This window comes from Orycteropus afer, unplaced genomic scaffold, assembly GCF_000298275.1.
Source record: "Orycteropus afer afer isolate SDZICR_OR568_19922 unplaced genomic scaffold, OryAfe1.0 scaffold00180, whole genome shotgun sequence".
Lineage (NCBI taxonomy): Eukaryota > Metazoa > Chordata > Mammalia > Tubulidentata > Orycteropodidae > Orycteropus > Orycteropus afer.
The window spans coordinates 2,218,843-2,233,853 of record NW_006921767.1 but is presented as its reverse complement, the minus strand read 5'-3'; the positions used below and the strand labels follow the sequence as shown (position 1 = coordinate 2,233,853).

General features: G+C 37.0%; 1 protein-coding gene across 1 annotated transcript in view; it reads right to left on the bottom strand.

The window, feature by feature from the left end:
* The window catches only part of CNTN3 (contactin 3), a 410,001-nt gene that overhangs the window by 363,275 nt on the left and 31,715 nt on the right, over nt 1–15,011 (bottom strand). The window contains exon 3 of the mRNA XM_042781845.1: nt 1,658–1,833. Within this exon, the coding sequence (XP_042637779.1) occupies nt 1,658–1,833 (176 nt within the window). The remainder of the gene's footprint in view (nt 1–1,657; nt 1,834–15,011) is intronic.

The window sequence follows — 15,011 nt, the reverse complement described above, 5'->3', positions numbered from 1 at the left end:
TAACCAGAAGGCTGGCGGTTCAAATCCACCAGCCACTCCTCAGAAGGAAGATGGGGCAATCTACTTCCATAGTGATACTGCCTCGGAAACCCAAGGGGGGGTTGCTATGAGTCAGGTTCGACTCGATGGCACATAACAACAACAACAACAGACTGGGCAAACCTGTGCCTCTGGTAGGGGGAAGGGAGACACAACAGCACCAGGCAAAGTAGAGACAACCAGCGGACCCAGACAGTGACAGCAGAGTGTTCCATAACATTTTGAGAGCCAGGTTGCACCCAAAGCAGGGGAGCTGCCCATAAAGCAGGGGCCACTCAAGAGCTGTCTTTAGGCTGACCACAAGGAGCCAGGAGACAGTTGATAGGAGTAGCTGATAGCCAAGTTCAACAAGTGACATCATTGAGTTTCCTGTTTGAAAGTTTCCCAATGGGTGGTAAGAATATTGGTTTTGGGGAAGGCTAATTTGGCCCCCTTTAGACTTAAGCAGGTTTCCTTTGAGCCATTGAGGCCTCCTGTTTGTACTCTCCTGAACCTTGCCGTATGTAAATCTTTGTTTCTTTATACCCTCTGGGTTTATACCTTCTCTGTTGAAGTTGTTATTGAAGATATGCTATTTCCATGATGATCTCTGTGATCTTGTAAGGGATTATCAAACCCAATAGAGAAAAAGTTTCTGGGGAGGATAACTGGTGTCAGACATGATGAAGAAGTTAGAGAATGGCAGTAATATTTGACCTCCATCACAAAGGAACTAGCTTCATGCTGATTTTTATGGTCAGGGCTACAATTTTAGGTGGTGTCCAAAAAAGTTCTCCTATTTCACCACATCATCAATTTAATAATTGTTTTTTGGGGTGGGGCGGATGGGCAGGAAGCAGAAGTAGGTGTACAACCATACTAAAAGAATATATATACATTCCAATTTCAAAAATTTTTAGGTATAACAAACTAAAAGATCTTAGGCATCAGGTAATTGTGACATATATTATAAACAAAATACATGACTGAGAAACTTAGACTCAATAAAAGAAAACATAAGTGGAAAATAGGCAACCCCATATTAGGAAAATAAAAACCAATTGGGTCCTCTGGCCCTATTTCCAAATTCCCTGGAGAATTAATATCATTTTCTCAGGTAGGACCAGTGTCCACCTAGGTTCAATTAGCAGAATACAAAAATGACTTCTAAGGCCCTAAGTGACGGGTGGTACTGACAGACTCTGTGAGATAGGCAAAACCTTAAAAGAGGTCAGAAGCACTTCATACTTGCCTTTTTCACTGTCTGTTTCCTCAATTTTTCCATGTTTGTCAGATGGAATTCTCTAATTTGGATATTCTTCAAGGACAAGGACCACATCTGACAATTCCCTCATATTCTTTTCAGTTTTAACACAGTGCAACACAGATTAGCTGCTCAATAAACATATTTTCCTTCCCTAAACAGATCCCTTATAAAATAGTAAAACAAAACATATCCATACACACAAGTTCTAATTCATACTGTATACAGAAATCAAAAACATAATGAATTGTTCGTTCAACCTATTTATTAAATTATTAAAATTCATCTATTATTTCTGAAACACAAAATGATAACACAAATGAAGTTATACATTTTAAAATGCTGGTCTTGCTAGATGTGTGAACATAAACTTACAGGCAAACTGGAGTTTAGCTTCTCTGCTGACAACTGTTCCAAGTGAATTTGTTGCAAAACACTGGTAGCTTCCTATATCCCAATTTCTGTTAGGGTTAATAACCACAAGATTTCCTCCATTCAGTTTGTAACGATATTCCAAACTCAGATCAATATCACTTCCATTCAGTTGCCATCTGTAAAACAAATTCCAAGGATTTTTTTAACCCCTGAGAGTATATTTAAACAAAAAAAAAGACTATATTAAGAAATCTATTTAAAGCATGATTTCTCTTATTAATAAAAGATAATGTATTCTTTACACAAGAGTTACGTGATTGAAGATCACATGCATCCACGTATTTATCAGAAGCAAAAGGTTAAAGTAAAAAGCACAAATGCATCACATTTAGAAGTTAAATATTTTTAAAAGGTTTGTCAGAAAAGGTGAGAATTTCATTTGTTCACTAGTAGGATATTAGGCTAGGTCTCTATAGGCAAAGATGAAGTAGAAAGTTGAGGCAATTATCTCAGACACTTCAGGCCAATCTCATACTGACTATGAAGGGGAAAAAGAGCACATATTTCTCTGATTTATCTAGATTGACTAAGCACATTTAATATATTAATTGGGTAACTGCTCAACTATCCATTTCAATTTGTCTGGGTAAATACCTGTCCTTGAGGCACTCTCAACTCTTCTAAGCCACCACAGTGCTATTTACTAAATGATACACTGTGATAAAAGAACATAAATACCACCTAGGGGGTCTGAATAAGTAATGCACTAACTCCAAAGCCATATTTATCAATGAGAATCCAAAAGAAAAAAGCTAGCTTTAAAACAAGAGTTTTTCCAAAAGTTTTAAAACAGTGAAATACTTAATATAAAAAAGTAGATTTTTCATTAAAAAATTAATTGCCATATAAAAATCTCAAGAGCATATTCATTGCATAAATTAAGGCATCCACTTCAAGAAAGGCCACAATTCTTACCATAAAATTACATATCCATTAATGTTATAAATTTTAAAGTATTATCATAACAATCATCTCAATTGCTTTTTATAATCTTAAGAAATAAGCACACTAGGTAATTGAATATCCATTTTCTAGATGGAGATTGCAAAAAAAAAAAACAAAACCCAGAAATTTAGTGAGTTGTTTATAAAACAATTAATTGCCTGGGTCAGATGTAGCATCCATTTGAGTTTTCATCCAGAGTTCTTCTAATAGGCCATAGGTCATCTAAAAATTGTTGTATTGATACACAAAATATTTAACTTGGACATTGTATATACACTTAAACATTTTAAAAATGTGAAAATTATCTCAATATTGAAAATAAATGAGGTGAGATGGAATATTATAGAGCTGTGAAAAGATAAATGTTCCAAAGATATGATGGACCCCAAGACCAGAAGAACTAGATGGTATCCAGCTGCCAATGCCAACTACTCAGAAAGGGATCAAACCTGCAGATCTTTGATAGAGTGGGAGGAAAAATGTGGAACAAAATCCAAAAACACAAAAATGACCAGAATTACTGGTTGCATAGAGTCTGGTGGAACCCCCAAGACTATGGCCCTTTGGGCCTAGAATTGGACTCACTCTCATGGATTGGCTCTCAGCCCAACAGCAGAAAGACCTACATGCAGAACATCTATCCCAAGGTAATGTACCCACCTAATCAAGGCAGATACACCCCTTAGAGCAATCAGCCGAGGCACACCAGAGGGGCAGCATTCAGAGAGGGAAAGGTAGACAGACAGCAGTGCATAGTTAAGAAAGGCACAGGGAAAGGGGCAGTCACAGGGACAGGAGTGGAGGAGATGATGGGGGATGGTAATTGGGGTATGAAATCAAATGTACACAAACTATTGAATGCAAAACAAATTTTGCTCTGTAAATTTGCACCCAAAGCACAATAAAATTTTTAAAAAAGATGAATGTTTATAAGCATGGAAATCTCTCAGAATGGTTAGTAAAAAAGAAAAGTTAAATACACTTTGATACTATTTACATAAAGTTTTAAAACACATATATTAAGAATGCAGTAAACATATTTAAAAAAAATACAAAAATGATAATTATCAACTTTAAGGTATTTAAAATGTCTCCTGAGAAAGCAGGATGTGTTTGGAAGTATAGAGGAGACAATTATTTATTTTTGTTTTCTTTCTCAAGCTGAGTTAAAAAAAAAAAAAAAACTACTGCCATTGAGTAGATTCTGACTCAGAGTGACCCCTGTGGGTTTCCAAGGCAGTAAATTGTTATGGAAGTAGATTGCCCAGTCTTGCTTCCAAAGAGTGGCTGGTGGGTTTGAACCACCACCTTTCTGGTTAGTAGTCAGATACTTTAGGCACTGAGCTACCAGAGCTCCTTTCAAACTGGGTAGTCGTTGTTTATATAGATGTTCATCTTTATACATTATTGATTGCATGACTTTCTATATGTGAAATAATGCATAATAAAATTTTAATGATTAAACGCTGAAAAGTAAGTTTGCAAATTTAACCCCTAATTCTCAATACAATCTTTCATCTTTTACTCATTTTTAAAATTAGGATTCTCTTGATTTTTTTATTCTCTTGACATGTAAGTCTCTCAGATATAAAGCAACTATTCTACTGAGAGATAAAAATGAAATTTAGAGTCAAAAACACGAGGTCTCAACTCTTTCCTTGTGAACTTAGAAGACCAAAAATAGAAATGAAGAGAAAAATCTGGAACCCTTTCTCATTTGTGGTAGTTCCCCCGTTATTTTTCATTCTGCTTTGCTTGTAGCGTGACTCTAGGAATACTTCCAAGGACAAGTCTTCATTTGTATGAGCATTTTGGGTCACTCTTCCTTCTATTTTGCCTTTATTTCTGCACTTAGAGTTTTAAAATTGAACCGTGACAACTTCTTAACTCTCCCTTGCCTTACCAAAAAGAAAAAAAAAAAAAAATTCTTACCAAAGCAACTATGACTCGTGGCAGTTCTTTGTGTTTCAGGGTAGAACTGCATGCCATACAGTTTTCAAAGGCTGATTTTTGGAACCAGATCACCAGACCTTTCTTTCCAAAATGCTTCTGGGTGGTTTGAAAACCACAAACTTCTCAATTAATAGCTGGTGCTTAACCTTTTGTGCCAACCCAGGACTCCTCCCTCATGTTGTTGTTGTTGTTGTTGTTATGTACCATCAAGTCGGACCTGACTCATAGTGACCACTCTTGGGTTTCTGAGGCAGTATCACCATGGAAGTAGATTGCCCAACCTTTCTTCTGAGGAGTGGCTGGTGGGTTTGAACCGCCAGCCCTCTGGTTAGCAGTCAAGTGCCTTAGGCACTATGCTACCAGAGCTCCCTCCCTCATTTTATTCCTCCCAAATCCCAGAATTTCAGAAACTTGTAAAAGGAAATGAAACAAAGGACAATTGTCTACCCACATTGTATCTCTGAATACTTAATACTCTTGACACAGTCAGAACCGAGGACCAATGATATCACTTGCATCATATAAAAATCTGTTGTAAATGTAGCATCCTGACCCCCACATCTCCCCCCCCCCCAACAGGAGCTCTGTTGGCACATGCCTAAGGCATCTGACTGCTAATCAGAAGGTTGGGGGTTCAACCCACCAGCCATTCCATGGATGGAAGATGGGGCAAAGATTTACTGCCTTGGAAACCCAATGAGGGTCACTATGAGTGAGAATCAACTCAATGGCAGTGAGTTTGGTTTTTTGGGCCCTACACCAGATTTACTGAATCTACTTTTTAGAGAGGTCTACAAATATGCAATATGCACAATTCAAGATGGAGAAATAAGGCATTTGATTGCTAACCAGAAGGCTGGTGGCTTAAACCCACTGGTCACTCCTTGGAAGGAAGACCAGGCAATCTACTTCCATAAAGATACTGCCTTGGAAACCCAAGGAGGGGTTCACTATGAGTCTGAGTCGACTTGACGTCAGTGAGTGATAGCATCCTCACCAAGCAAGCGTGGGCTGTGTATACTGGTGCACAAGCTGATAAGGAACTCCCGGCCTCTTGATTTAGCCAAACCCATATTCAACCACTTTGATAAGAAATATTTTCTGTGTGTCAACCCAATAGTTTCCTTCCTTCCTTTCTCCCTCCATCCATCCTTTCTTCTCTCCTTCCTTCCTTTTCCCTCAGTCACTACCAAAAAAAAATCTGAATGGCTTCTGTGGGGGAAACTTAGGTTCAATTTCAAGCCAATGCACCTCATGCACAACCACCATCCATTTGCCAGCATAGGCTTTTGTGTTGCTCTGATGCGAGACAGGCTCAGTGGTACTGACAGACTAAGAAGAAGGACTTGGCGATGTAATTACTACAAGCAGCCAATGTAAACCCTCTGATCATAATGGTCCTGTCTGCAACTGATCACATGGGTGGTGCAGGACCCCGGCAGAGAGTATTGCCTTCTGTTGTTTATGGGGTCATCATGAGTTGGGGGCTGATTCGACATCAGCTAACAACAAGAACCACAACAACTATGTCAGGCAATTATCTAAAGATACATTCATAGAATTTACATTTTTGTAGGGACTTTTTTCCTAGTTTCCTAGTATCTGCTCTGTTCTGTCTAATCCTGGGCCCAGACATTCTTTTCATGGAACAATGTAATGAAAAGAAACAGATTCAGCACTAAGTGCTCATTGCTTTATAGGCTGGATCCACCCCCCATCAGCTGGGCAAATTACTTAATTCCCTTGAACCTACGTTTATAATATATAAAACAAAGAGCACACCATTCTTCTCACAGGGTTGTTCAATGGATTTATTTAGACAATGCATTCAAAGCACTCAGTTCTGTACTTTGGACATGGTAGGCACTCCACAAATGGGTGGTCATCAAGCTCATGTGGGCAGAGGCTCAGATTTGTTGAAAACCCATCCATCCATTTTGTTCTTCTATTTTTCTCCATCCCTATCAAGTCCATGTTGGTTATATGTAACCAGCCTGATACAGTGCTTTGCGTCAACTCCTCTCAGGTGGAACAGCCTTTATATGTTTACATACGGTTTATTTGCATTTTTACCCACCCTGTGAAGTCAGCAAAAGGCTGGACAAGGCACATGCTAGGCTAGAATAAATATGACAGGAAACCATAAGTGGGTGGGCTTGATGTTTAACCTGTAAATGGTCTGCCAGTTACTGTTTCTAAATGCTTACAGGTGCAGAAAAGTCTCTAAAAACAGGAGAGAGGTAGCTCACATCACCAGTTTTGAGTGGGAGACTCATGACAAAGGATACTTGTATTTTCTTACCTACAAAGTACATTTTGTATGGGAAAAAGTCATTTTAATTCCGGAGTTAGAATGTTTATGGTCTGACTAAGCATGCCTGATAGCTTCATTTGAAAACTGTGTTTTTGTGTTTAGCTGATGAATAATAAACGTACAGTGGCTATGTAGAAAATTGTACAGATAAATAAAAATATGAAAAAGCACTTCTTCCTATCTACTTAATAGCTGGAAAGATTTAATAGACCATAAAATACACAAGAAAATACTTTATTTCAGTAAATGTCTAAGATCTAAAAGCTATCATTCCAAAGTTTTGACTAAAGAAACAAAATGGAAAAGATTTCTTCCATTAGATATAAACATTTTTCACTTCCTTTAGCTAGATCCTCTTCATATATACACAATTCCTGAATTATGTCACTTTGTGAAAAGGCAGAAACTATTCTGTTTTAAATATATTTCTGCTCTACCAAAAGTATTAGTGTATTGGTTTTAACAAATTCTTCAGAGCTAAGATTTTCTTGAGATACTTTGAAGAATGTTAATATTCTCTTACCCAACAAATATAATTATTTCTGTCCACGCTAACATTATTTATCATTAAATGGAATTCTTCCCCAGGTGATATAAAATTTCTCATTATCTTATTAAATATTGATTGCTTTTCCTCTTGCTGAAAATAATGTTGCATTAAAAAAGACTGTCTTTGTTTAAACTCTGTAAGTAACTTCTGTACCTGTACTTCCAAAGGTTATTATGTACAGGCATTCTCTGGGTTACAAAAGTCCTACTTACATACAACTGTTTCCTTACAAACCGACGCCTGTAAACCCAATTATATTAAAAATTTGAAATACAGACAATGGCTCTTAGTAACAAACACGTGCTACTTTGCAATGCATATCAAAACATTATTATTATTATGATTATTAGTGCATTATGTTAAAGATGTTTTACTGTATATGGAAGTGTGTCTTTAAAGGTTTTTATGCATAGAAATGTACACTATGAACTATATACTAAGACAAACATTTGAATAAGTGACATTAGATACGAACCTAACTATTCCAACTTATGCACAAATTCAACTTAAACACAGATTTAGGAACAGAACTCATTTGCAATCTGGGGACTGCCTTACTAAGAAACAAAACGGCATGATTAGTTTCTTAAGTAGATATGTGTGCCTGTTTATGTTGTTGTTTTTGTTAGCTGCAGTTGAGTTGGTACCTGACTTACAATGACCTCATGCAAAACGGAACAAAACAGTGTCCAATCGTGCACCATTGCCATGATCAGTTGTGGATCCATTTGTGATGCATAGGGATGTTTTGGATTGAATTTCAGGGTTAGATCACCAGGCCTTTCTTCCTAATCTGTCTTAGTATGGAAGTGGAAATTACCTGTTAAAGGAAGTAAGGGCCCCATCCGTTGATGCCCAAAGTGAGCATTGCTTGGGTGCTGATGTGGGGTGGAGGTGATTGTGAAGAGAGTATGCTTCAACCTAGGACTTGGATTCGGCTCCTTCACTTTCAACATTGAATAAACTACATTGATTCCCTCGACCCTGAAAATTATTACAGTGCCCCTATGATAAAACCACTAGCTCAGGGACTACAGTTTTCCCTATCATCTTATCAAGTGCAGAAAGAATTGTCCTGATGTTGCAAACAAATTGAGTACTTGTCTCTTCATCGCTCCAGGTTCCTTGGGCTGAAGTCAGTCATTATACCTCAGGCTGATGACAAGAGTCGTATTGAGCAGGATGTTATCAACCAAGTGAGGAACCTGGGACAAGAGACTGTGGCTGAAAGCATATGGCAGTGCCTTCCCTCTTTGCAGCGAAGACTAGGATAAAGATTTGTGAGAACAGACCAGCACTGCATTTGTCTGGGCCACAGCTAACTACTGTGGCAACAACAGCCCTGCAAGCAACATAGTTATAGAACGTAAGACTAACATGGCTTCAGGCATGTGAGTTTCCAAGTCTCTGTCATATGTTCTGCCATGGAATAATAATAGAAATGCACAGTAACTGAATATCTACCTCATCGAATGCTAGAATTAAGAAGACTCTTGCTTCAGTGGTTTCTTCATTTTTCTCCTCTTTATGGAAAGAGAAACTGGGACTTTGAAACTGAAAAAAAAAATTGTTCAGCATCACAGCAACACATAACCCTCCACTGCAGATGGGAGGTGTGGTGCATGGGGTGCATTGGCCAGGGATTTAATTCGGATCATTTATATGCAATGTGAGAATTCTACCACTGAGCAACCACTGCCCCTACCTGACTTTAAATCTGGTTATTTTTCATTTGTATGAGATTTATTGAGGAAAACTGAAGATAATACACAGCACCTTCTTTCACAAATATGAGTCCAATAAATCTACAAATTTGACTCATTTTCTTTGTGGGGATTTGTAATCCAACTGCTCAGGGCTCTTAAGCACAATACTTAGTCATAAAGTGTGACAAGTAAATGACAGAGTCAAGTCATAAATTTGAGAACTTTTCTGAGGCTCTTAGTTTTGCACATCACAATCTTTTGTTACAGTAACAGATTTCTACTTTTATTAAATAACTTTGCAGTTCACAAAAAACTCTAAGTAAATTCTTGGAATGAAATATATTTGAAATATGCAAACTGTTGAAAACTTCATGAAAGTACATCTACATGCCGAAATTCCATCCCAAAAGGCTTAATGCAGTGATTTGATGGAAAAAAAAAAAAAAAAAAAGTCCCTTTGCTCTTGGGACTATGTACACCAGCTTTTCAACTGTACAACATTTACACTGTTTTCTAGAAATAGACTAACCTTGCAGCTTTATCTCAGTGGTAAATGTCACCAAATTAAGTACCTTTGCATAATCATCATATTGTAATACTCTTGAATGATCTTATAAATTTACCATCAGACTTCAGTGGTCAAATGCTCATTCTACACAAATTAAGATTTGCTTTTAGAATCTACAAGTGAAAAATGATTTATTATTCATAATCCAAAAACCTAGTAGTTCTCAGCCAAGGTGCTCTCATGCCTCTTAACAGTTTGGCGTAAAGGTTATATGGAAATCTGTTTTTTCGCCAATAACTACACATTAATACCAGGGACACTGGATTCAGACATCTTGGTCTGTTTACTCCCTGGGACACCTGGAGTAGCATACATTTGATCAACCCACTTCTAAATCTCATTACATATTCTGCATAAGACAGATGCTGAAACTATCTACTTGACTGGCAAGAAGCTTGTCAGGTAAAGTGAATGACAAATCTGGATCAGATATAATGCAATAAGAGTAGTGGAGTCTGTAACAAATTCCTATCCATAAGAATTCAAATATAATATCTTTAAAATGGTGGGCATGCTCTTGGGCCATCAATTTTGAATTTTGAATATAAAATATAAAATGATGGACATGGGAGATATCTCATAATTGGTAGTTACTACGTCTAAACTATGAAAACTATCATTTTTACTTCTAGAACAAAGCTAAAACATCAATGACTGAGTGAATATGGATCACTCATTCCCACACAAAGCACAAGGTATGTCTGCATGTGTATAAATACATACGTATATAATAATGAGTTAAATCACTACCTCCCCCCTCAAAAAGAAAAAGAAAAAGAAAAAAAAAACTCACAAACTTTCTGTAATATCAGAGCTAAAACATGCTTTCCAAAGCCTATAAGCCCTTCGTTGCCTCATTGCTGAATTTCCAATGGCACATGACAGGGACTCAGAAGTTTCTTGAAAGATGTAATCAAATTCTACTCTTTGCTTGAGCTAAAACTGACTTCCATTTGTTGTTGCTATTGTGTATCTCTGGGTCGATTCCGACTCACAGCAACACTATAGGACAGAGTAGAACTGCTACATAGGGTTTCCTAGGCCATCTTTACAGGAGCGGATCACTAGGTCTTTTCTCCCACAGAGCGTCTGGTAGGTTCAAACCATCAACCTTTAGGTTAGCAGCCGAATGCTTAATCATTGCACCAACAGTATCCCTTAACTATGGTAATCCATATTGTCAATAAATAGCTCAGACATGGGGAATTAATGTGCCATTTTTATTAAATAACCTACTAGTTATTATTAATTCACCCCACTAATTCTTACAGCTGTAGCAACCTCTGACACAAAACTGCACTAATATGGAATAACAACGGTGAATTTAAACATAGACATATCTTTTTGTCAGTATAATTTAAGGTACCGAGCTCTAAACAGAGTTCCTTGTGAATTTGAGAACGAAGTTAGAGACATCCTCTACTGAAACTGAAACGAACAAAAGTGCAAATAAATTGAAAGATTCCAGGTAATTTCAAAAAAAAATCCCCAGGATATAATTCACCTTACAATCTAAAGTACTGCATGCAATCTGCTCAGGAAAATGCAAATATAAACAACATTGTAGGGAAAAACAAATGTCACATTTTAGACATCAACCTAAAACAAGGCAAAAAGAACAAAATAATTTGCTAAAATCTTTTGGGGGTTGCAGTTGGGTTTGGGAAATATGCCCACACTAAACACTTGTTAAATCAACAGACCATACTTTATTTTGGGTTTGACAGGAAAATTAGGAATTTTATCACAGAAGCAATTTGTGGTCTGAGATGCGGCTTTCAAGTTAATAAGCAAATGCATTTGTGTTCAAATGCAATGTTTGTTAATATGTTTACTGAAGTGATGAGAATAATTGCAGCCCTTGAAAGAATGAATGTCTGAATTTGCATATTCAATACTTTATCCAAAAATAACTAGTTAGGCTTTGGCAATAATTGCTGAAGATATAAATGAGTTAAGTTGTGATGCTATGTTTTCAAAAATTGAGTTTTAAAAATGTGTTTTATTACACAGATCTGCCATTTTTCACTCATTGATAAATTTTAAATATATAAAAAAATAACAGGAATTAGAACACATTGGGAACTGCTCAGTTACATAGTTATAAATTGACTGGTTATTGTAAAATTATTCTGAGGAGAATTATAGATGGTGTTCATCTCATCTTCCCTGTATCCATTTTAGCTTTTTCTGATAGCAGCTCCCTCATTTTCCTTTGGAAAGGCCAGGCTTTACATGACTCATGTTCTGGCCAATCAGGACATTGCTTTTTTTATACTTTAGTGATTAGTTGAGAATGTGAATGTGGTTAAGTGACTTAAATTGTGTTTGGTCAATGTGTGTATATTCAGCCTCTTCACACCACTGCAAACAAACAAACAAAAATAATAAAAACAAAAGCAAACAAACATACGGACTATTTTGTTATGCTGTCCTGTTTCTTTTGTGTGCTGACAAGTCAATTACAACTCACAGTGGCCCTACAGGACAGAGTAGAACTACACTACATGTTGTAATCATAGGTTGTAAATCTTTACAAACTTTACAGAAGCAGATGGCCAGGTCTTTTCTCCCTCAGAGCCTCTGGTGGGTTTGAACTGCCACCCTTTCTCTAGCAATCCAGTGCCAAACCAATTCTCTGTTGTTGTTATGTGCCATCGAGTCAGCCCCGACTGATAACAACCCCTCCTTGAGTTGCCGAAGTGGTGTCACTACGGAAGTAGATTGCCCAACCTTCCTTCCGAGGAGTGGCTGGTGGGTTTGAACTGCCAGCCTTCTGGTTAGCAGTCAAGTGCCTTAGGCACTACACTACCAGAGCTCCCACCACTTCTCTAGCAGGGCTCTTTGCCCCTTTTCTAAGATGGGAAAAATCTAACTTTCACATTTTTCCTGATTGATTACTGAAAATATCTGCTATATTTTTACTTCACATTTTTTTTTTTCTGACATCATTCTGGGGCTCTAATGTTATTAATGGGAATGATGCACTGTCTTCCAGGTTGACATCATGGAGAGGATAGGATATAAGTAAGCCAGGAATTGCAGACAGATATCTTTGTTACCTAAAGAGTACTCTGTTTTAGAATGGAACCAAAGGAGCCTAATTAATCCAAATTTAAGAATATTTTCTAAAAAAAATATTGACCAGTTCTGTTTCTGTGATTCTTCATGACATTCTTAACTCCTGAAATACGATCTAGTCCCAAATTCCCTTTGTTATCCCCCTTATTAAAGCCATTTTTTTTTTTTTTTTAATTCCACCAATTGAGTATTCACCATCTGGAATGGAAGGATGAAGAGCATACCATCTTCACCTTCAAGGGAGTTGTAATTACATTTCAGTTTGATAACCTTTATAAGACAGGTAAGCATGGGCTGTGATGTGCAGGCACACTGTTGGGACATGAAGCCAGCCTGTTATTGAACATATCAGAGAAGGCATCCTGGGAGAGATGGTAATGGAGCCAAGTATAAAAGGACCTGTATCTACAATTCCTTATTCCAGGAACTGTAGATATTTTTCATCTTCTGTTCTGCAATCATTCTAACGTGATTGCTCTTAGGAGCTGACTGTGGGTGTGGGGACTACAGCTCACTGGCTGAAGAAATCAGGATGCTGAAAGTAGTTGAGTTTGAGGAAAAACACAAGGAATCGAGCCTAGAAAATATACCAGAAAGGATTATACTTCTAAGGGCCAAAAGAATTAAGAGAAACAACTCTTATTTCCCTTGGGTTATAAAAATAAAATAACAGGAACATCAGACCTTATATGAGGATAAGGTATGTGAAATATGCAAGCTGTATATAATTAAAATTATAATTCATATATATATACATATATATATATATATATATATATATATACATACACACACTATGATATGTATTATAGAATATATAGTATCTATACTATATATACTATATACTTTATATATTCTATACATAGTATATAGCACAAATGAAGAATTTATAGCATATATAGAGCATAAATATAGCACATGTATATATAGTCATAAGGAGCCCTGGTGGCATAGTGGATAAGGCATCTGGCTGCTAACCAGAAGGCAGTGGTTCAAACCTACCAGCCTCTCTGCAGAAGGGAGATGGGGCAATCTACTTCTGTAAAGATTTACAGCCTCGGAAACCCAACGGGGATCACTATGAGTCGGAATCAACTCGATGGCAGTGAGTTTAGGTTTTTTATTTACTTTTTTGTATATAGAGCCATATACTGTGTAATGTTAGTATTACATATGCATGTATGTTTTACTCTGTGTGTGTGTATGTATGTGTATTCCAAGAAAAAATGACAAGAAACTACTCAGAGTTTCTTCCCTATACTCATTCCTTGAATAAGTGGTTAGCAAACATTAGTCTAATATTTTATTTTCCTTTTCTTTCTTACATTTAATGCAGTTAGTTGAATTTCAGTAAATTATATGTGTGTAGAAAGTTACCCCACTACAAGGACCCATACTTGAGGATGAAAACTGGTGCCAGGAAAAACCTTAAGTTTAGAATGCTATTTAGTCCTACCACTTAAAAAAAGTGTCCAAAGGTTCCTCATATTGTACTTCACTTGTTCTACAAAGCTGGGAGAGGATGTTTTTCTGATTCCAGATAATAAAGAAAAGGAACAGAAAACCATTTATAGGAAACAGTGGTGGATCTAGGTGTCTGGAGCAGCACTGTCCAATTGAACTTTCTTCAAGGATGGAAATGTTCATTTGCTCCACCCAATATAGCATCCACTAGCCACATGTGACTACCAAGCACTCAGAATGTGGCTAATGTCACAAGGAGCTGAATTTGATTTTATTAATTTAAATTGAAATGGCACCACATGGCCCTGGTGATATAAATGGCATTGGAGATCACATGATATAATTCTGCAAGACCAGTTATTTATTCATTATAAATACCTTTTTACAACAACATAAATGGTGGCTATACATACAAACCTTACTAGATGAAATACACAGGAATCAAATTCACTACGTCTGTGGAAAGAGGCCACGGAGAAGTTAAACATCATCAGTCAAAACATAGACAAGAGTTGACTGTGGAACAGCCCATCAATTGCTCATATGTAAGTTCAAGCTGAAGCTGAAGAAAATTAAAACAGATTCATGGCAAGATGGCAGAGTAGGCAGAAAGATTGCACAGACCCTCTTCAACAAAGAAAAGGGAAACCAATTAACACAAACACAGAAGATAATCCTGGACCCCTGAGCCTTGAAGGGAAGGATATAGAAGT